Source organism: Typopeltis vanoorti, chromosome 4 (genome assembly GCF_054136105.1).
Source record: "Typopeltis vanoorti isolate ZY-2024b chromosome 4, IOZ_Tvanoo_1.0, whole genome shotgun sequence".
NCBI lineage: Eukaryota > Metazoa > Arthropoda > Arachnida > Uropygi > Thelyphonidae > Typopeltis > Typopeltis vanoorti.
The window spans coordinates 77,201,109-77,225,906 of record NC_143552.1 but is presented as its reverse complement, the minus strand read 5'-3'; the positions used below and the strand labels follow the sequence as shown (position 1 = coordinate 77,225,906).

The following is a 24,798-nucleotide window of genomic DNA, read 5'->3' as shown; positions in this document are numbered from 1 at the left end:
TCTATTCTACGTTAAAAAATTTAACCCTGAGATGGTTAAGTGGCTGATAAAAAAATATAAAAAATTCCCATGAACAATCAGAAGAAGCAGAAACAGACTCAAAAAAAAGGACAGTATTTCATATTTTACCAGAACAGCCCGCATCGTCTTCAGAACCAAACGGTAAGAGGCAAAAAATGTAATATATGCATTTGATTTTTGCAATATTCGCTGTGTGTTTTGTATTGAATATAAATACAATAAATATTATAATAATATATCTCTGTATGGAGGAAATTTTTGATGCTTTAGAGAAAGCAACTGGCACAATGAAAAAGGAAAAGTTGGTTCCTTGTTGGGGATCTAAATAGCAGAGTAGGAAATGATTTCCAGATATACAAAAATATTTTGGGAAAATTTAGAGAAAAGAGCAAAGTTAATAATAATGGCAAATACTTGTTGGATTTCTGCTCAGGACATGGACTGGTTATGACTAACACCATGTTCCAACATAAAAATGTGCACAAATTCACATGGAGAGAAGAGGCAAGGAATAAGAAAAGTCTCATTGACTATGTTATTGTTGATAGTGATGTTTTCATCCTGGTGCAGGACACCAGAGTGTACAGAGGATTTGAAATTGGAAGTGATCACTATTTAGTCTTGAGCAGGATAAAACTGAATTTCATATTGAAAAAAATAACATGTAAGAAAGTTTTAAAGCAAACAAAAGTTGAGCAGCTCTCAGATGTGAACTGTAGACTAAAATACACAAAGATTATTGAAAAAAAAAATGAAAGAGTTTGAGAACAGGAACCAAACCTTGGAGATTCAGTGGCAAGCCTTGAAAAAAACCCTGATTGTTTCAGCCAGAGGAATGTGGTGAGGTTGTCTGCAAGGATTGAAAAATCAGACCTCCATGGTGGACACAAGAATTTAAAGAGGCGGTGAAGGAAAAGAAGAAAGCATATCAAAAATTCCTGGCAAATAAGTCGGCTTGTGCTCATTGAGAATACAGACTAAACACTGTGTAAAACTGGCTAAACAAAAGTCCTGGGAGGACTTTGGTAAGAACATAGAAAATAAATATCAAGAAGGTGACAAAATATTCTGGAGATTGTTGAAGAAGCTTAGAAATGGAGGAAAGAGTGCTGTAAAAGGAGTTAGAGATGATAAAGCTGACATGAAAACAGGAGAAAATTATATCCTTGAAGTATTGGGTAATTACTTCGAAAAATTGCTAAATGAAACAAGCAGTTATAGCACTGTGACAAAAAACGCTCAACAGTCAGGAATGCATATCCATGCTTGAAGGAGGACATATCAGTACTTCATGTACTGATATGTCCTCCTGACTGCATTCCTTGAATATTTTCTACCACTATTCTGTTACTTGTTGTTACATTAAGTCTTTCAAGATAATTATTTTAAACATCAATTCTTCTAGTTTTTTTTTCTAATTCCTTTTAAAGTACTCCTTCCTCTGTTTCTAAGCTTTTTCAATAGAACAACGTGCTACCGTCCTGATAATTATCTTCTATATTTTTACCAATGTACTCCCAATAGGTTTGTTTAACTACTTTTACACACTGCTTTGCTCTGTTAAATTTTTCTCTGTGCTCTCTTAGGACACCTGCCAACCTTGTTAGGAAAGTTCAATGTGCTTTCTTCTTTTCCAGGACTGCCTTTTTCACTTTTTGCACCCACCATGAACTTGTAATTTTTCTATCCTTGCAGACAGCTTCACTATATGCCTCTCTGGCTGAATTTTGATTGATTCAGCCTTTCCATTACTGTTTTCAAACTCATTCATTTTATTTCAAATTATATTTATATACTTAAATCTACAGTGCATCATCATCATCATCATCTGGGATATTATTCCTACATTTGCCATATTTTAATACTTTAACTGGCCACAGGTAGTGGTTTCATCTGTTTGGCACCAACACTTTGTGCACAAAGCAACCAACAAGGTATGCACGTCTGAGACTAAGGCATCTGACAATTAAGTCTCAACAATCATGATTTTAAAATCTGGTGATATCTAGAATATAGTTGAATATTAAAATATAATGTGAGATATTTGAATATTAAAAGATGGAAATTTGATGAAATATTACATGTTAAAAAAAAAGTACCTGTCTATTTATCATGAAAAGCAAAACTTTTTATTGGACAAGTACATATATATAAAAAAAAGGACAGTTATTCACCAGTTTTATTTATGTGATTTTAATTTCGTGGCATGTTTTATGTTGTAAATAATTTTTATCATCTTACTTCTTGCAACTAATGAGACAGGCCAGTCATTACAAATACCTATTTTGTCCATTACCATTCATTTATCTTTAGAACACTCAGTTGAATCATTAATAGTTGAATATTAAAACATGGAAATTTGATGAAGTATTACAGATTTCTTTTATTTATTTTCTCAGAATATATAATTTCTTTATACTGATTCCAAAAAAAAAAAAATAATAATAATAATAATAAATAAGCTTTTTTTTTTTTTTTAATCAGTTGTTGCTATATTGTATGATATGACACCACTGGCCCCATCTGTCTGCCAATATTTCAGAGCTAATCAGAATGCAAAAAAACTCACTAATGTAATTGTGTTTGTGTGTAGATCTATGGATTTCATTTTGTTCAGAGTTTTCAAATGTTTCTGACAACATTCTGTGTTAATAATGCACAGAAGAAACTGATTTTTTTCATAAGTGATTAATGACATATTATAAGTGTAAGAATTCAAAACATGGGAAAATGTTCATGTATTATTAATAAATAAATTATAATAAATGGTGACATACTACTGATAAAATGCATGAGTTATTTCTACATGTCTCAAACTGATACACACACTAAATATGTAAGTAGTTAACATATATGTTTAAACAATGGTAGTTATATAAGGTAAAAAATTAGGCACATCACCCCCAAAAGTTTATAAATTGACCAATTCTGAGATTTTAACAGCCAAATGATATATTAATGCTCCCACATATGGGGTGGGGGCCCCTAAAAGTGCTCTCAAAATGCTCGACTCAATACAGAGGAGAGCAATTAGACTTATTAATGACCCATCTCTAATCAACTCTCCCTCCACTTTCACACAGATGTATGGTTTCTGCAGTATGTATATTCTACAAATATTTCCATAGGAAATGCTCATCTGAAATAACATCAATAATTCCTTCATTCAGTACTAAGCTCTTTGGAACACATGGAGCTGCTGCTCAACATCCCTTCACAGTACACCTAGAAACAAACAGAACAAGTTTATTTTCCTCCTCCTTCATCCCTGCAACTGCTGCACTGTGGAACAGTCTCCTACCTGCTTCCCAAGGAATACAATTTACAATCATTTAAATCAAATGTAAACAAGTTCCTCCTTTCCCAATCACTACTCATGCATGGTACTAATGTACTATAGGTTGATCAATCAACCTCTTGTGTATGGGCACAACATAAAAAGAAACCATAATACTCTACTCAGGCTGACACCACATTGAGATATTTGCTTAATTGCTGGTGAGCACAAAATTTTCAAGCCCTGATAATATCACTGCTTGTTCCCATGACTGCCTAAATGCCACAACAGTGATGTGAATTCACTGTTATTAATATTAACAGTGGAGACTGCAACTCTTCTGTGAAAAATTCATGGCATGCTGCTATCTATATATAATTGAAACAAACATGTGATTACCTGTGCCCATTTCTAAAGAGAGAGAGATCTCTAGGATTCCTTGGTCCATGTCAATATTTTGGGCTCAGTGTCACATGTTGTGTGGAAATGCTTGATTGTTGTGCAAAGCTGCTAAACATTTCTCCTAAAATGACACTGACTATCATTTCCACTCTTAAACCTTTAATTCTCATCTATTCATTGCTCAATGAACAGGAATGAAATAACTTCCAAGTGAACTACTAACCTCCTTTAAGTGACATCCATTTTACTGATTGAAGGAGTGTCTCATGACTTTTGATTGAATTTCAAGACACATTAAAACAAATAATAACACCATTTATAAACAATTTTTTTTCAAGCCAGTTAGGATTATCTTCCTTCATCTTTATTATTCTAAGATCAACTGCCACTTAAGGGTCTCATGCATTTTATAGAACTTGGAAAATTCTATTTTGTTAGTCATAATATTGAAATAAATTATAATCAATGCAATACATTTAAAAATATGAGAATTATTTTTGTAGTGCAAATAAACAGGGAGTAATTTGAAAGATAAAAAAAAAACATCTTAAGGAGTCTTCTAAACCATTATTAACTAAACGTTATGAATATTTGACTGGGCCAATTTCTAAATTTTAGAGAAAATGTTCCAGATTATAGTTTTAAATTTTTTTTTTTTTTCCTGTCATATTTTATGATATTCCTACCAATAAAAGGTTAAGAATTAGAACCATGGGTGAATTAAAGATTGATTATCTTGGAATCCTGCTCACAAAGAAGCTTTTATTATAAATGTTGCTACAATAAAAGTGTAATCAGTTGACCAAATTAAAATAATTTTAATACACCTATGAACTGTTTTTATGTGCAGAAAGTAATGTGGTAAATTACAGTTTAAAAAATAATTCATGTTATCATAAGTCTTAAAACACTTACCATGAAATTTAGATGGACTCAAAAACACATCATCATCATCTGTACCATCACAGTTTTTGTTATCAGTATATTCACCATTCTCATCACTAGAGCTACTAAATAATTTTTTAATCTTCATAAACTTCTTCTTCCTTGGAAGTGTAGCAATGCCTGAATAAGACAACTTCCCATTTGGAGAAATATAATCTTTGGCTATTCTACTCGTAGATTTAGACTTGTAATGGTTGAGAATAGATTTTCCTTGTCTAGTTTCTGAATATATGGTACTGATAGCTTTAACTTTTAAATTTCTAGTAAAAGGGCTGCACACAAAGAAAAAACGTCTTATCATATACAAATTTGATATCTCTTAATCTGATGTAGTAACAGAAAAAAAACAAAACAACAAAAAAAAAATACAGCTTTTTACATTTCATAAACATCAGCATAATGGTGAATGTTTTAAATTAAGATTATTTTAGTATATAACACCAACAAAATAAATATGTTATCACAGTTAACCCTTTAAGGTCTGACTCCCTGGAGGAATCAGAAACTCAATAATAACAAATATGTAGAGAAACAGCTAGATTAGGTCAGAGATCTGCTATCTGTTTATTATAAATAATATTTATATCCTATCAGTAGGATAGGGTGAGAAAATGGGGTAGCAGAGAATTAGTTTCCACTTATGATGAATTGTACCCTCCCACAGTAGGACACAGAGGAAATGGCACTGCTTGCTTTGATAATGTATGATGAAAGGTAGAGGACTAGGATTTTTAACTTAGATGTTGTAGAGACCAAGGTACAGAGGTTGATGAAAGGGAGATAGTAAGGAAAATTAGTTTGGCAACTGTATAAAATCATCATCATCAAATTCCTGACACATCATTACTAACTTTTTAGCAACAATTTTCCTCCAGATTAGCCTGTTATCTATCAATATTATCAGATCTTATATTTCTGACTTCTAAGGCACTTTTTACTGTATCAATCCACCTACATCTTGGTCTTTTTCCTGCCTTCCTGGTAAAGAACTTGTTCAGCTAATCTCTCCTCACCCATTCTGTTTAAGTGGCCATACCACCTGAAATCAGCTCTGCTAACACATTACTAAATGCTATTAATGTCAAGTTCTTTCCTAATATCCTCATTTTTAATATGATACTGGCATTGATGCCAGCTGTTCAGTACCCTAATCTTTCTCAGGATTCTCATATCTGTGGTCTCCAGTCTTTGATCAAGAGTTTTATTTCTAACCAAGTTTTCAGATACATAAGTTAAAATTGGTTCGAACACTGTCTTGTATACAACTAGTTTCTTATTACATATAAAGTTATTCAGTGTTGACTTCCTATCATACTAGCTTTGCTAATTCTGCTGTCTATTTTTAAATTTAATGTGCCATCTTTGCTAAATATTGCACCTAAACAGCTGAAATGTTTTACATATTCTACAGATTCTCCATTCAGGATGAAGTTAATGTTTTTGTCTACTTTCACTATCGTTGTCTTTTTAATGCTGATTCTCATAGCAAAATTATCATAGCAGTTATTCAATTTGGTCAGGGAATCCTGGAGACTTGCCCTGGATTTATTTAAGAGTATAATATCATCTGCATAAAGTAAAGAGCTGAGATTAACATATCAAATTTTGATATCAGAATTCATAATGTGATCCATATAGATCACATCCCTCTGCAAGATTTAAGGTACCTAGTGTGGTGTACAACAAGGATCAGTGCTTGGTCCACTGTTATTCAATCTGTATATTAATGATATTGGAAAGGATTTGACAAAGCAACAGTTATTTGCTGATGATGCAAAGATAGATAGGGTAATCAGGAATGCTGCTGATATGCAGTACTTATTATTATTGTAACATGTATCTCCATGGAGTCAGAAGGCTCTCGCAGGAGACCCTATATTGACACACTAGTAATTATTCATACAATACCTATCATACTTCTTCTTAAACTCAATCACAGATGAAGCACTTATCCATCTCTGGCAATGCATTCAACACATTCAGCACCCTTCAAGCACATTCTTCCCTTTCCACAATTTCCAGAAATGACCCCTCATTCTCTCCTTCCCTGCACTGAACAGAAAAAAAATCATCAGTGTCAAAACCTATAAAACCCATTTAATAACTTTATGCTTCTATTATATCTGTTCTCTTATGTTTGTCAGCTAGTTTTTGGAGCCCACAGACCTTCAATCTATCATCATAGGAAACATTCCACAGCCCTGCCACAATCTTTGTCACTTGCCTCTAGATCCTCTCCACCACCTCTTCATCACCAAGGAATCCAGGTGACCATATCTGTAATCACACTATATCCTGATCAGATTTGGCACTAGAATTTAAAGAGGACGAAGAAACCTTAGAACAGTTCAAAGTGAGTTAAAAAAAAATATGACTGGGGAACATCAGTTATAATACTCAGGGAATGCAATCTGCAGAGTTTTGTGGATAGAAGAGGTTCAAGTTCAACATGCAAGCTATTGAGACAAAATTACCAGATGGGATAATGGGGAGATTTTTCATATGGTAGAATGAGGGAAAGAAACCATCCCTGAAAGCTGTTGAAGTGCAAAGATAATAAGAGAGTGGGAAATAGTTTTTTGCATGGAGAGTGGTTGAATGGAATGTGCTGTGTGAGAGGGGAGTGAGAATAGACAGTAAACAGATTTAAGGAGTATTATGCACTTCTCATATAGACAGGCTATGTGTAAAGCAACTTCCCAAAGAATGTCATCATTCCATGGAAGTCCTGAGTAATAATAATAAACCCTGGTACTTGAGGTGTGGTCTTTTTAATTTTTTTATTATTTTTTATACATTTACTTTGTTATTTACTTTACTTTATCATTTAAAAAAAATTATTTACTTTTTTTTAATTGATATATAAAAGAAATCTAAATGACATTTCATACATTTTCAACAATGTTCTACCTATTACAGCTTTAAAGTATGTGTTTAAAAGATAGAAAAACAAAACAAAACAAAAAAAATAATAATAATCATTTGATTCTTAGGAGAGGTATGTTAACTATTAAAATATAGGCCAAATTGCTCACTAATACCCATTTTGCTATGTGAAGTATCACTGTGAATTTGCAATTTTGCTTTAAAAAAAAAAAGCTACTTTAAATTATCCAATGCTTTCAGTGATCATCATGTTTGTGATATGAATCATCAAGGAGAGCACTGGATACTATGATATTACTACAATTTGGGATTTAGCTGACCAAATTGTATTCTTATTGGTTAAACCAAAATAAAAAATGATGTTACAACATGACAAAATTTCATGCCAGCTGGGCCGTTGCCTGGTTAAACAAGGCCCACCGTTGTTTTCGCCAGGGAACCAGGGCGAACAGCGAAAAGTCAGCTATGGAACAAATCTGAAAACAAACCCCAACTCAACATCACCAGAGTTAAAGATCGTAACATCAAAGTAAGAAGCCTGAATGGCAAAGTAATGGAGCTAGCTGAGGAATTAGATAAGTACCAGATTGACATAATAGGGGTGACTGAAACAAAAAGGACCAAAACTGGTGGGAACTTTCTGAGCAATAAATACAAAATGTTATATTCAGGCAATGACAATCAAGGAAAAGAAGGAGTAGCAATAGTATTCAACACAAAATACGAGGCTAATCTTCTTGAATGGCAGTCAGTCGTCTCAAGTAGAGTAATGTGGGCAAATATGAGAATGGGGAACTGGACAATGAGACTTATTTATGCCTATGGTCCCACAGAAGGTTGTACTAAGGTAGAAGTGGGGGAATTTTTTGAGGCTTTAGAAAAAGCAACTGACACAATGAAAAAGGAAAAAAGTTGGTCCTTGTTGGGGATCTAAATAGAGCAGGAAATGATTGTGAGATATACAAAAATATTTTGGGAAAATTTGGAGAAAAGAGGAAAGCTAATAATAATGACAAATATCTGTTGGATTTCTGCTCAGGACATGGACTGGTTATTACTAACACCATGTTCCAACATAAAAATGTGCACAAATTCACATGGAGAGAAGAGGCAAGGAATAAGAAAAGTCTCATTGACTATGTTATTGTTGATAGTGATGTTTTCTCCCTGGTGCAGAACACCAGACCGTACAGAGGTTTTAAAATTGGAAGTGATCACTATTAAGTCTTGAGCAGCATAAAATTGAATTTTATATTGAAAAGAATAACATGTAAGAAAGTTTCAAAGCGAATAAAAGTTGAGCAGCTCTCATATGTGAACTGAAGACTAAAATACAGAAAGATTATTTGAAGAAAAAAAGAGAGCGTTTGAGAATAGGAATCAAACCTTGGAGACTCAGTGGCAAACTCTGAAGAAAACATTAATTGATTCTGACAGAGAGGCATGTGGTGAGGTTGTCTGCAAGGATAAAAAAATCAGCCCTCTCTGGTGGACACAGGAAGTTAAAGAGGCAGTGAAGGAAAAGAAGAATGCATATCAAAAGTTCCTGTCAAATAAGTCAGCTTGTGCTCATTGAGAATACAGAGACAAATGCAAGAATGCTAAACACTGTGTAAAAATGGCTAAACAAAAGTCATGGGAGGACTTGGGTAAGAACACAGAAAATAAATATCAAGAAGGCGGCAAAATATTCTAGAGTTTGAAGAAGCTTAGGAATGGAGGAAAGAGTGCTGTAAAAGGAGTTAGAGATGATAAAGGTTACATGAAAACGGGAGAAAAAGATATCCTTGAAGTATGGAGTAATTACTTTCAAAAACTGCTAAATGAAACAAGCAGTGATGACAGCACAGTGGCAAAAAACACTGACCAGGCATGCAGTCAGGAATATATATCCATACTTGAAGTAGAAAAAGCCATCAATGGCTTGAAATGTGGAAAGGCAGCAGGAGTAGATGATATTCGACCAGAAATGCTGAAGTATGGTGGTATAAGTCTTACAGTGGCTGCACTGCATAGTTCAGAAAGCCCGGACAGAGGGACGAATTCCCAATGATTGTAGTAGAGCTCCCATAGTACCCATATATAAAAAGGGAAATAAAACGGAATGTGAGAATTACAGAGGTATTTCATTACTGAGTGTTTCTGGCAAGATCTATGCAAGTATACTTGAGAAACGGTTGAGAAGAATTGTGGAAGAAAAGACTGGTGAAGAACAATCTGGATCCAGGCCAAAGAGAGGATGTCAGAATCAGATCTTCACTTTACAACAAATAGTACAGAAAGCATGGGAATATAACAAAGATCTGTATTTAAGTTTTATCGATTTGGAAAAGGCATATGACAAGGTGCCAAGAGAGAAGCTATTCAATATGCTACAGTTATATGGTGTCAATGGGGCATTATATCAAGCAATACTTAGTCTTTATTTGAATTGTAAGTCAGCAGTCAGAATTGAAGTACAGAAAGATGGTTTATGTTAAATCTGGTGTGAGACAAGGATGTACACTGCCCCTCTGTTATTCATTATCTATATTGATCACATTATGAAGGAGAGTGGTATTAAATATATTAAAATTGGAGATGTTAATGTCAGCTCTTTGCTTTATGCGGATGATGTTATATTTATAAATAAATCCGCTACAAGTCTGCAAGATTCTCTGACTAAATTGAATAGCTGTTGTAATAGATATTGTATGAAGGTCAGCAATAAAAAGACAAAGACAATGAAAATAGGCAGAATCATTGAAAATGTCAACTGTGTTGTGAATGGAGAACCTGTGAAACCAGTAAAACATTTCAGCTACTTAGGCACGATTTTTACCGAAGATGGTAAATTAAATATAGAAATAGACAACAGAATCAGCAAAGCTGGTATGGTAGGAAGTCAATTGAATAAATTCATATGGAATAAGAGAGAAATTAGTCAGAACACTAAATTAGCTGTATAGAAGACAGTGTTCAAACCAGTTTTAACTTATGGATCTGAGAGCTGGGTCAGAAGTAAAACACTTGCCCAAAGACTAGAGATCGCAGATATGAGAGTCCTGAGAAAGATTATTGGCGTGATCAGACGGCATCAATGGCAATATCATATTAAAAACAAGGATATTAGGAAAGAACTTGACATTGTCAGCATCCGGGAATGAGTTAGCAGAGCTAATCTCAGGTGGTATGGTCACTTAAACAGAATGGGCAAGGAAAGATTAGCAAAACAAGTGTTCTCTGCACAGGTTGGCAGTAAAACGAACCAGAGGAAGACCAAGATATAGGTGGATTGATACGGTACAAAGTGCCTTAGATCATTGACTGATTTGGAGGAAAATTGTAGATAGGAAGTTATTAATGATGTAATTTTTTTCATGTAGTATTATCATATCCCGTACACCCCCCTTGATGGTACATGGTAGGAATTTGATGATGAAGTTTACAATATTGTTAACTTCCTAAGTTTCCTCCAAATTAGAATGCTATCTGTCAAGATACTAATATTTTATCATAAATTTCTGTTTTCTAAGGCTCTAATAACTGCCTTAATCAACCTATATATTGGTTTTCTTCAGCAACTTTTTGCTGCCATTCTGGCAACGAACACCTGCTTTACTGATAATTCCTCTCCTATTCTGTGTGACTACCCAAGATGAGCTATGTTCATATATTCTTGAATGTCAACAATATCAATTTCCTTCCTAATATCTTCTATTAGAAATCTTTAATGATTCTACCATTGATACCATCTTTGCTAATTCTGTTGTCTATTTCCATATTTAATTCACCATCTTCAACAAAAATTGTGCCTAAATAGCTGAAATGTTTTGCTTGTTCTATAGGTTCTCCATTCAGAAAGTATTTGAAGTTTTCTATGTTTCTGCCTATTTTCAGTTTTTTTTTTTTTTTTTTGGTCGACATCTTATACATTAAGGAATCTTCAAAACTTGTACTGGATTTATGTAGAAGTAGCATCATCTCCATAAAGCACAATCATCATCATCATCTTCATCAAATTCCTGCTATGTACCCTCAAGGTGAGTAAAGGATATAATAGTACTACATGAAAAATTTGCATCATTTCTAACTTCCTATCTACAATTTTCCTCCAAATCAGCCTGTTACTTGTCAAGACTCCAACATTATCAGATTTTATATTTCTATCATCTAAAGCACTTTTTACTGTATCACTCCACCTATATCTTGGTCTTCGTCTGGGTCGTTTTCCTCGCAACCTGGAAGAGAACACTTGTTTTGCTAATCTTTCCTCACCCATTCTGTTTAAGTGACCATACAAGCATAAATTAGCTCTCTTATGCATTTCTGTATGCTGACAATGTCAAGTTCTTTCCTAATATCCTCATTTTTAATATGATATTGCCATTGATGCCATCTGTTCAAGTCTCTAATCTTTCTGTGGGCTCTAGTCTTTGGATCGCAACAAGTTGGTCCTTGTTGGGGATCTAAATAGCAGAGTAGGAAATGATTGTCAGACATATAAAAATATTTGGGGAAAATTTGGAGAAAAGCTAATAATAATGTAAATACCTGTTTGGATTTCTGCTTAGGCCATGGATTAGTTATTACTAACACAATGTTCCAACAAAAAATGTTGCATAAATTCATATGGAGAGAAGAAGCAAGGAATAAGAAAAGTCTCATTGACTAAGTTATTGTTGATAGTGATGTTTTCTCCCTGGTGCAGGACACCAGAGTGTACAGAGGATTTGAAATTGGAAGTGATCATTATTTAGTCTTGAGCAAAATAAGATTGAATTTCATATTGAAAAGAAGAACATGTAAGCAAGTGTTAAAAGAATAAAAGTTGAGCAGCTCTCAGATGTGAACTGTAGATTAAAATACACAAATATTATTCAAGAAAAAATGAAAGAGTTTGAGAACAGGAACTAAACCTTGGAGATTCAGTGGCAAGCCTTGAAGATAATCCTGAATCATTCAGCCAGAGAGGAGTGTGGTGAGGTTGTCTGCAAGGATAGAAAAATTAGAACTACAAGGTATACACAGGAAGTTAAAGAGGCAGTGAAGGAAAAGAAGAAAGCATATCAAAAGTTCCTGGCAAATAGTCAGCTTGTGCTCATTGAGAATACAGAGACAAATGTAAGAAAGCTAAACACTGTGTAAAACTGGCTAAACAAAAGTCATGGGAGGACCTTGGTAAGAACACAGAAAATAAATATCAAGAAGTCTTGTGTAGAGGCTTAAGTGCTGTGAGGACATTATGTTGGAGGTTTAATGGATTTTTTACAACACTCAAAAAGAATTAAAATAAAATTTAATACTTCCTATATTTCGTCCTAGTCACTAGGACATCTACGGGGATTACAAAGACAATTAATGTAACATGCACACAAAAACTTACAATGCTAAGCCCAACCACGTAGGTGACAATAAAGCCCTATCTAGGTGGAGCGCCCTCTAAGGGCAGTAGTAGGTGGCCTGGAATGTAAGGTGGGACCTCTGGTGATGACTGTTTCCCAAATCTTCGGAAGCTTAATGCAACCGTATTTGTTAAGATTTGGTTGGTTTCTGAGATCTGCTGCTGCTTCTAAGAAAAGTCTCTCTTTCTTGAATTTGCTGTGGTGGAGCATGGTGGTTTTCTTCCATGATACTCTGTGGGTGGTGTCCAAAACATGGTCAGCCACGCCTGAATGGCCATAGTTGTGTTTAACGATGTACGACTTGTGTTCCTCCAGGCAGATGGATGCTGATCTGCCTGTCTGTCCAAAGTACACAAGCTTACAGGAACAGGGTACTTTGTAAACTCCAGGCAGAGAGAGAGGAGGGAGCTGATCTTTCGTAGAACGGATAAGGGTAGCCAGTTTGCGGTAGGGCTTATATGCTGTGTGTAGGTTATACTTTTTTAGTATCTTGGCTATTTTTTCCGAAGTGCCACGGATGTAGGGTGATGGCAATTTTAAATTCTTGTTGACGAGAGGGACGGGGAATGGGGGAGGAATTGATTATTTTTTTGATGCTGTGTTCGCTGTAGCCATTGGAGAGGAAAGTTCTGCGTATGTGGTTAAGCTCAGTAGTGAGGGCGGTTCCACTGGAACAAAGATTGTGGGCTCTCTTGGTAAGGGTTTTAATGATGCCATATTGTTGTGAGGGGTGGTGGTGGGAGAGTTTGTGAATGTATCTGCCTGTGTGTGTGGGTTTTCTGTATACAGTGAAGGCAAGTGTATCATTAGGCAGGTGCGTGACTAAGGTGTCTAGGAAGGGTAAACAATTGTTCTTTTCCTTTTCCATAGTAAACTGGATTCTTGGATGTAGGCTATTGAGATGACCGAGGAAGGAGTCTAACGTGTCTGGGCCATGAGGCCAAATAGAGAACACATCATCTACATATCTTAGCCAGATAGAAAGTTTGAGTGGGGCTGAGTCTATGGCTCATTTTTCGAAATCTTCCATATAGAAATTGGCAAGGGGGGGTGAGAGGGGGGAGCCCATGGCGGTTCCCTCTATCTGCTTGTAGATTTTGTTATTCCAAGTGAAATACCCAGAGTTGATGGCGAAGGAAAAGAGATCTAAGATGTCAGAGGGAAAAACATTTTCTAAGAGAGATAAAGTGTTAGTTAAGGGAATATTGGTAAACAAGGAGGAGATATCAAAGCTTACTAATATGTCTGTATTATTCAAGGTTAAATTTTCTGTGAAGGCTTTAAAGTGGGTCGAGCTTTTTATATAGGAAGCTGAATTTCCGGTGAGAGGGGACCAGAGAGTTGGCCAGCTGTTTAGACAGTCTGTAACAAGGTGCATTGGTGGCATCTACTATAGGCCTGAGTGGGGAATTAGGTTTGTGGATTTTTGGTAAACCGTATTTTCGGGGGTACGGGAGCAGAAAGGTTTAAGTTTTTTCGTGACCTGGCCCCCCCGACGTCACAATTCTTTGCTTCTTACCATTTGGTTCTGAAGACGATGCGGGCTGTTCTGGTAAAGTATGAAATACTGTCTTTTTTTTTTTTTTTGAGTCTGTTTCTGCTTCTGATTGTTAGCGGGAATTTTTTTTAATTTTTTTATCAGCCACTTATCCTTCTCAGGTTTAATTTTTTTAATGTAGAATAGATCAAATAATATCACCACTTACCGATACTGGCACACCACAGACTGATAACATGAAATTAGTGAATATTACCTGAATAAGGGAATCCCCTGACCAGGAACATTTTTCTCTTTTGTGACTTTTCTTCCTTTACGGTAATTAAGCCTAACGCGAAACAGACAGCAAAGGCAGGTTATTAAAACATGCATATGATTGGTGCGGTATTAACTAAAGATTCGCAACCGAAAGATAAAAGCATAGCTGACAATTGAGTTGAAATGCTAACTCTCTTCAACCGAATTCCATATGTGAAACTGCCATAACATTCATTATATATATATATATATATATATATATATATATATATTACTTAGTTTTAACACTTTTTCGAATTTTAACACGTTCGGTTGAATTTTATTGCTGCCTTGGAAAATCGAACTCACACACATCTAATTAATAACAATAGTTTTTAGTTATATACTGTGTTTGCCCATGCAACATATGGTTTTGTTTCAGTCTATACAGCATAGTTTCTGTATGAGGGGACATGTGATTCATTAATTAGTGTGTTTTTATCCCAGTTGTCTCTAATTGCACTATTTATTGAGAAATATATTACACAGACTCCTCATACCTTATTCACTGGCATAATAAAAGAATTTGTTTTTATTGCCTCTGCAGTATAGTGACTGTTAGGGAGGGCGTGTTGTTTATCATTGCAAGCGAGTTACTATCTCCCCACATGAACTTGTTTAAGCTTTTTTTCATGTGTGAAGTATATGCGAAACTTTTATTGGTAACAGAAAACTAGCTCGGATGACAGTGATAATATAAAAGGAGTTTTGATATGTATATAAAGTCAATATCGACAGGAAGATTTGGAGCTTTCCTGGAGAGCATTCGAAGTAAATACAATTAACCACTGCTTTGAATTGAAACATATGAATAAGCAATATTTACTAATATTCATTAAGCGCCAAAATACGCAGGAAGCAAAGTTTGTGAACCAACACCAATGTGCAAATTTTTCCATTAAAATATAAAAAATAACAAAAAAGAAATAATAAATAATATGTTAAAATACATTTCTTTTAAAATAAAAAAATCTACTTAGTCTTAAAACATTTTAAATTTGTTTTCATTATTTCACGGCCCCCCTCAACAAAAGCTACGGCCCCCAAGGGGGCCGCGGCCCACAGCTTGGGAAGCACTGGTCTAGAGCACACATTATTTGTTTCTCTGAAGGATCTTTCCAATGAGACAAACTATCAAACAAACAGCCTCGCTCCCATCTGTGGGATAAGAACAAGATGGGAAAGTTTGCTGGCAATGCTGTTATTTTTTCATATGAGAAAATAACTTCAATATGGTAAATGTTCAGTCAAATTTAATTATATAAATATATAACCACCTTTGTGTTTCTGAAGAGATACGGTTTTCCTTTTCTTTGCGTCTAACACATTCTTTTGAAATCTTCAATCTCTGAGCAAGTGGTGGTGGAGATTGTTCATCTTCACTGCTTTGCAAAAGATCTAAAACAGCCTCATAAAAAATAAAAATGAACCATCTGAAAAATTAAACTGTTAGATATAACATATGAAAGGAAAATAAAACAAAAAGAAGTTAAAAGGGTTTTGCTGCATGGGTATCAAATACAAGTTACATTATCTTAAAATTACTTATGAATTTTAAAAACTGTGCAAATCAAGTGTAGACTTTAATCACATTAAAAAAAAAAAAAAAAAACTGCAACATTAAACTTATAACATTATAAGTCAGACTAGCACTAATAAAGGAACATTTTAAAGGGATATTTTATTCTTTGCTTAAAATAATAGCAGAAATAAAAACCCACTTGTTTTCTTGTCATGAGGGTAAATTGTAAACTTCTGCAGGAACAACAAAAGTAGGCAATATATGATCACTTCATTAAATTTTTATTTTATTTTGAATTAAAATATAGAGTTGCAGTCAAATGACACATTCTGATCTTGGGTGCGCCATAACATAAAAAGCTTTGTTTATCTCTTTATAATCAAACAATATATTCTATTTTTTAAGAAAATATAGAAAGTAAGGAAAATAATAAAATACACATTTGTAAAGCTTTCGATCAACTTTCATTATCAATAAAATCTTTTCAAAACTGATTATAATACTTCAGCATAATTTTCTGATACATATCCGTAATGGTTATACAGAATGATAGTACAATGATATAACTATGATAGCACTACACAAATGTTAATTAGTAACTTCCTATCACAATTTTCTTCCAAATTAAGATGTTATATGTCAAGTTTCCAATATTGCGAGATGGTATGTTTCAGTGCAAGACACTACTAACTGCATCAGTTCATCTGAATTGTATTTTTCCTTCAAACACTTGTTTTGCTAATCATTAATTTCCAAATGAATGATTAGCAAATTAGCGAATGATTCTCCGTGTGTAGAGCCTTAAATGCTGTGAGGACATCATGTTGGATGGAGGCTTAATAGATTGTATACAGCACTCAGAAAGGATTAAAACAGAATTTAATACTTCCTATATTTTGTCTCAGTCACTGAGACATCTTCAGGGATTACAAAAAACTAATATAACATATACACAAATACCACACAATACTAAGCCCAAATACGTGGGTGACTCTAAAGTCCTATCTAAGTGGAGCGCCCTCTAAGGGCAGTTGTAGGTGGCCTGGAATGTTAGGTGGCATCTCTGATGATAAGTGTTCCCCAAATCTTAGGAAGCTTAATGCAACTGTATTTATTAAGATTTGGTTGATTTCTGAGAGCTGCTGCTGATTTTAAAAATAGTCTTTCTTTTTTGAATTTGCTGTGGTGGAGCATAGTGGTTTTTTCCATGAGATCCTGTAGGTTGTATCCAAGACATGGTCAGCCAGGCCTGACTGACCACAGTCATGGTTGCAGATGTGACTTGTGTTCCTCCAGGCAGATGGTTACTGATCTGCCTGTGTGTCCAAAGTACACGAGATTACAGGAACAGGGTATAGTTCGCCCACCGTTTGTAGGTTCCCACTTCGTGTCTTTCCAAGAATAATCGATTCATGCTGAAGAGGAGAAAGTAATGAAGGACATCCGAATTGGTCGCCAACATGCAAAATCACGTGATTTATAGGTAAAATTTTCCAACTGTTATACAAGCAACATAGTTAACTACAACAATCATAAAAGAGAAGTTAATTTCCCGACCGGTAATAATAAACAACTCATCCCACAATACGGACTGATTACCCTATTATCGGAATGGATTCTTCTTTTTCTGAGATGCGCAGAAGTGTCGAAGGATCTCTAATCGGTGGACGAACTATACTTTATAAAATCCAGGCACTGAGAGAGGAGGGAGCTGATCTTTTGTAGAACGGATAAAGGTAACAAGTTTGCAGTGGGGCTTAAATGCTGTGTGTAGATCGCACTTTTTTAAAATCTTGGCTATTTTTTCTGATGTGCCATGGATGTAGGGTATGGTGATGGAATTTCCAAACTCTTTCTGAAGAGAAGACCAGGGAATGGGGGTGGAACTGATTATTTTTTTAATACTGTGATCGTTTGTAGCCATTGGAGAGGAAAGTGTTGTGTTCATGGTCAAGCTCAGTTGCAAGGGCGGTTCCACTGGAACAAAGATTGTGGGCTCTCTTGGTTAGAGTCTTAATAATGCCATATTGTTGAGCGGGGTGGTGGTGGTGGTGGTGGGAGAGTTTGTGACTGTATCTGCCTGTGTGCATAAGTTTTCTATATACAGTGAAGGAAAGTGTACGGTTAGGAAGGCATGTAACTAATGTGTCTAGGAAGGGTAAACAATTGTTCTTTTCCTTTTCCATCATAAACTGGATGAGGTGACTGAGGAAGGAGTCTAATGTGTCTGGGCCATGAGACCAAATAGAGAAGACATCATCTACATATCTTAGCCAGATAGAAGGTTTGAGAGGGGGGGGGGGGGGAGAGGCTGAGTCTATGGCTCATTTTTCAAAATTTTCCATATAAAATAAATATTGGAAAGAGAGGGTGAGAGAGGGGGAACCCATGGCGGTTCCCTCTATCTGCTTGTAGATTTTGCTCTTCCAAGAAAAATAACCAGAATTGATGGGAAAGGAAAAGAGATCTAAGATGTCAGAAGGAAAAAACATTTTCTAAGAGTGTTAAGGTATCAATTAAGGGAATATTTGTAAACAGTGAGGAGATGTCAAAGCTTACCAACTTGTCTGTTATTTAAGGTTAGATTTTCTATTAAGGTTTTAAAATGGATAGTTTTTTATATAGGATGTGGAAAGTCCAGTGAGGGGGAGGGGGTCAGAGTTGGCCAGCTGTTTTGACAGTTTGTAGCAAGGTGTGTTAGTGGCATCTACTAAAGGGCTTAGTGGAAAATTGGGTTTGTGGATTTTTGGTAAACCGTATATTCGTGGGGGACAGGAACAGAAAGGTTTCAGTTTTTTCTTAATGTCCAGCGAACCAGGAAGATACTTTTTAAAGTTTTTTTTTTTTAATTTTTTGACTTGTGTTTCTGTGGGATTGTGGTATTTGTGTATATGTTACATTAGTTTTTTGTAATCCCTAAAGATGTCTCAGTGACTGAGACAAAATATAGGAAGTATTCAATTCTGTTTTAATCCTTTCTGAGTGCTGTATACAATCCATTAAGCCTGCAACATGATAGTTAAATAGTCATTTTCATTGGTTTATCATTAGATATTTCATTGTATTGCATCATCTATCATTCCCACAGGTTTCTGTATAATGATAGTTGCTGCTATTGTGTCATAATTTTATGCTATAAATAGAAAGCAAGAGCTAGTTTTCACATTTTCGTGCTGAAACGAACGTGCAGTTAACACCTCGCAGAAAAAGTGCGATTCAAGCTTTCAATAAAGAAGGCTATTCTTCTCATGAAGTAGCTGAAAGAGCGTCCTGTAATCAATCAACTGTGGTACAAGTGCTGAAAAGAAGAAGGGGACAAGAAGAAAGCCACGGTCACACTATGACTAAATCAAGTTCTAAAGTGGCTCTGCCTCAAAAATTGGCATGTGTTGTCTGGAGAACTGAAGTGGGACTTTCATGAAACAGGAAGAACAAATGGAAGTTGTGGCAAGCTCTGTAACTGTCAGGAGAAAATTCATTTGACAGGGACTGATACTCAGGCACTCTAAAAAATGCCTTTGTTAATCAAAAAAACGAGATTGACTCAAGTAAATTGAAAAATATGCTAAATGGACCCTGATTAATGGAGAAGAGTAATTTTTTTCTGACGAGAAAAAGTTTAAACTGCAAGGTGTCAACGGCAGATACAGTTCAAAGATGATCAAGAGAAACATTCAACCCTGTCTGATGCCAATAGTCAAATTCTCAGCCAGTCAGATGATCTGGGAGTGCATGTTATATCATGGTGTTGGTCGCTTGCATTTCACAAAAGGTTCAGTGAATGAATGCACGAGTGTACCAGAAAATTTTAGAAGAATTGCTGCCTTCTATCAGAGATGATTTTACCATAACAACCAACTGCATCTTTCGGGATGACTCTTCCCCTTGTCAGCAGGAAATTGATTTCGTCAATGCCTCACTGCTGCCAAACTGGAATAAGGACAAGAGGAGGACTCGCGAAGTACTAAACAGCAAAAAGTCAATTTTTAGCTTTGAATATCAATAAAACTGTGTAGTTGAACTAAAATTTTGATACCAGTATTTGTTTTTCCAGTGAAAATATCACTGTCCACTCCATTTTGAAATATTTGAAAATTTGTAAGTTTGTTGTTATTTCCTAATTATGTCACATCTTGTACTATAAAGAGCCAAATACTAATCAAGAATCATTATTTATGACAATTAGTGTGTTATTTCAAATAGGCATTCAAATTTAATTATAAAAAAAAACATGGTTAAAGCAGATGATGCAGTTTCTATAAACATGAGTGTATAAGAAAAGGCCAAGTGGTAATTTGTTCTTTTATACACAAATGTCAGGAGTGTCAACAATAATGCAATTGAGTTTATTACATTACTGAATATGTTGTGGCCTAAAATTATTGGCATTAATTTAACCTGGCTATCAGAATCAATGTTGTAACTGGGATCAGGTGTAAAAGTGCAATATTTTTTGGAATGACAGAAAAGATACAAGAGGCAGGGGGGGGAGAGTACTACTAATGATATCAGACCACCAAAGTCCAGTGAAGGTAGAAACACATGAAAGTAATAATGTCCCATGTAGCAGTGAGTATGAGCCATCTGGTGTAAAGTGGAGGCTAGGGGGATTAAGTGTATGGTGGGATGTTTCTAGAGAACTTGTGGTTCAGTTGCAGATGATGAAATGAATCACCAAATTATCCTGATGGGTACTAAACGAGTGATCATTATGGGTGACTTTAATTATCCAAACATTGATTCTTATTTTTAGAGGGACCTGTGGCATAGTATAATTATTAAAAACAAGACGTAAGTCCACAGTAATAACTTTAATTAATAAATAAGGTAGATATTTCATACTAAAAATAATAGTACATCTTCAGTGTTACAAACAGATAGGAATAGAATAAAAGTAACGAAAATTCGGTGGATCACCTATTAAAATACAATGTTGTCGCGAGCTAGGAAATGAAAGAAATTAATAAATAATTCATATTTAAGATAATTAGTATTTTTAATGATTACATAAAATAAAAGTCTTCCAGATCTTTGAGAGAGAGAGAGAGAGAGAGAGAGAGAGAGAGAGGCAATCATTTCGATTTAAATTCGGTGTAAAAAAGCTTCGCAACTTTCTTTAAAGAGGCGTTCATATTTGAACCTGCATCTATGAAGTAGAATAGCTTTATCCACTGGATATTATGGGTAGTGGTAATACTGTGTTGTGCTAGACCAGACTTCTGAGGTTTGTTGTAATCAATATAATATTGATGTTCTTTAATTCTTTTTTCCACACAACGGCCAGTTTGTCCAAAATAAGAAACATTGCATTCACAAGGAATTTTGTAAACGCCAGCCAAAGGCAGAGATGACAGTTTATCTTTTGTAGAAGGCAATAAGGAAGAAATTTTGTTGATAGGAATATAAAATATAAGGAATATAAAATTCTATCAATAGGTTCTGAGATTCCTGGAATGTAGGGGATTGGAACTCTGCAAACTGTTGAAGAAACCTTAGGTATTGGAACATAAGATTCAATTATCTGTTGGATTTGATTAGGTTGTAATTATTAGATACCATTAATTGTTGTAAGATTTCTGGAGAAGAGCAAACTTTATGTGCCCTATTAATTAGAGATTTAAGAATGCCAAATTTTTGAGATGTAAGGTGAGCAGACTTTTTATGAATGTATCTGCCAGTAAATGTGGGCTTTCGAAAGACGCTTGTAGATAAGGTACGAGAAGAAATTCGAGTAAGCAGGATGTCCAAAAACGATAAAGTACCAGAATTTTCCTTTTCCATGATGAATTGGATACGAGGATGAAGGCTATTTATCTGTTGTAGAAAGCTCATCTTCAGTATGTGACCAAATGGCAAAAACATCATCGACATAACGATACCAAAGAGATGGTTGAGGGTGAATGGATGAAAACATAGTCTCTTCGAATTGTTTCAAAAAATAGTTAGCCAAAGTTTACAAAATTCCTTGTGAATGCGATGTTTCTTATTTTGGACAAACTGGCCATTCTGTGGAAAAAAGAATTAAAGAACATCAATATTATATTGATTACAACAAACCTCAGAAGTTTGGTCTAGCACAACACAGTATTACCACTACCCATAATATCCAGTGGGATAAAGCTATTCTACTTCATAGATGCAGGTTCAAATATGAACGCCTCTTTAAAGAAAGTTGTGAAGCTTTTATACACCGACCGAATTTAAATCAAAATGATTGCCTCTCTCTCTCTCGAAGATCTGGGAGACTTTTATTTTATGTAATCGTTAAAAAACTAATTATCTTAAATATTATTTATTAATTTCTTTCATTTCCTAGCTCGTGACAACGTTATATTTTAATGGGTGATCCACCGAATATTTGTTACTTGTATTCTATTCCTATCTGTTTGTAACACTGAAGATGTACTATTATTTTTAGTACGAAATATCTACCTTATTTATTAATTAAAGTTATTACTGTGGACTTGTGTGTTGTTTTTAATAACAAACATTGATTGCATAGAAGAGAAATATTGAGACAATGAAGCAGAATCTATTAAGTTCTTGTGAGACAACTTTCTCTCGAGTCCAGTGAGGGTAGAAACATGTGAAAACAATAATGGCAATTTGAAAGAAGGCACTCGAAGAGCCATAGATTTGTTCACAGCATCAGAAAAGATGTGTTAAGAATGACTATTTTACCACCAATTAGTGACCACACCATACTTTCATAGGAAATAGCTAATTATGTTCATGTTCCAATTAGGACAGATTACATGCTGAACTACAAAGCTGGAAGGTATGCCCCAATCTCCCATGGTATCAGCAATGCATGAGAATCTTTGAAAAAGTGTTTAAATGAGGGAATGTATCTCTAGAGTTTGAAGAATAAATAAGGTGGGAGTGAAATGGATGTGCAACCTTATTAAGCAAGAAATTAATAAGATCAAGTGGTAGGAATATTATGAGAATGGGAGGAGTGTTATGAAATATATTAAGAACAGACCAGAAAAGTACCAAGTATTGTGCAGAAAGTGTGCTAAATCAGAGTGTGAAAAGAATTTATCTATGCAGGCTAAAGAATTTTATTGTTATGTCACAAGTAAAAGAAAGAATAAATGTGCAACTTTACTGAAGGCAGACAGTACTCTAGTGTCAGAAGCTAATGAGACTGTTCAATTAATCAGTGTTCACTTCTTTGCTAAGATATATCAATCAGATGTAAGTAACAAGGTGCAAACTGCTATTACTACTACATTGGATGACCAGATAGAGGTGCATGAGAATGAGGTTAAAGAGCTGTTGCATCACCTGGATAAGAATTCGGCAATAGGGACAGATGAAATATCAGCATGTATGCTAAAGGCAAATTCAGCTGAATTGGCTAGGCCTTTGAAATGTTTGTATAACTTGAACATCAGCTCAGGAAAGATAACACAGGAATGGAAAGCATGTATATTGTACAAAGGTGGTGCAAAAAGCAATGTACCTAACTACTGGTCTATCAGTATCTCTAAAGTGGTTATAGAAGATTTTAGAGAAGGTGGTAAGCATACAGAAATGGATAGACAGACAAGCTATACACTACTAGGAACAGCATGGGTTTACTAGATGGGGGTTATGTTTTAGCAATTTGCTCATATTTCATAACAATGTTATGGCACAGATGGATTTTGCTACGGGATTTGATAGGATATCACATGAAAGACTATTAAATAAACTCGGGAATATGGGTTTGGAATACAAACTCGACTTGGATAAGTGCAGATGGTTGACAGACAGATATCAAAAAAAGTGGTATATGGTGAATGTGACTGGAAGATTTAAGGTGACCAGTGGTGTAGCCCAGGGTTCAGTCCTTAGCCACTGTTGTTCAACCTATGCATTAATAACATTAGGAAGGGTGTAATGGGTGATGTTCAAACTGGTTGCTGATGATGCAAAGATAGGAAGGGCAAATCAAGGATGCTACTGATATCCAGCACTTGAAGAATGATTTGAATAAGCTAGAAACGTGAGCAAATGAAAATGACTATCAGTTTAATGTTAAGTTTTTTTTGTTTTTATATAGTGACTTCCACTTAAGACAGGGAAGCTCCTAAGAAACAAGTGTGCCTTAATGGAGAAAGAATTGATAGAATCAAGAATTGCTGTTCAGACGACATCAGAAGAAGATTAGGAATAGCTAAAACAACAGTCAGAGACTTGTTCTAAAATCTTAAAGGATGAATCTATCTCTGTGGGAACAAAGTTGAGGGTTTTGGGTGCAGCTGTTTTTTCCAACAGCAACTTGTCGATGTAAGACTTAGAACCTAAAGAAGTCTGATAAGAGAAGGATAGCTGCTTTTGAGATGTAGTGTTACAGAAGGATGTTGAGGATATCATATACTAAAAGGCAGATAAATGGAGGAGTGCTAGAAAGGATTAGTCGAACTTTAAGGCTCCTTAAGGATACTGACAGAAGAAAATTGAAATACTTCGGACACATTGAAAGGATGGAAGGAGAACTTCTCAGAACAGTACTAGAAGGTAAAGTTCCTGGAAAAAGAGGAAGGGGTAGACTGTCAGTGAGATGAGTGGATGGTGT

The 24,798-nt window shown here is 35.0% G+C and overlaps 1 protein-coding gene across 1 annotated transcript in view; it reads right to left on the bottom strand.

Moving 5' to 3' along the window:
• The window catches only part of LOC150107424 (uncharacterized), a 185,242-nt gene that overhangs the window by 109,660 nt on the left and 50,784 nt on the right, over window positions 1–24,798 (bottom strand). The window contains exons 4-5 of the mRNA XM_090391285.1: window positions 15,988–16,118; window positions 4,616–4,917 (exon numbers count right to left, since the gene is read on the bottom strand). Of these exons, the coding sequence (XP_090247411.1) occupies window positions 4,616–4,917; window positions 15,988–16,118 (433 nt within the window). The remainder of the gene's footprint in view (window positions 1–4,615; window positions 4,918–15,987; window positions 16,119–24,798) is intronic.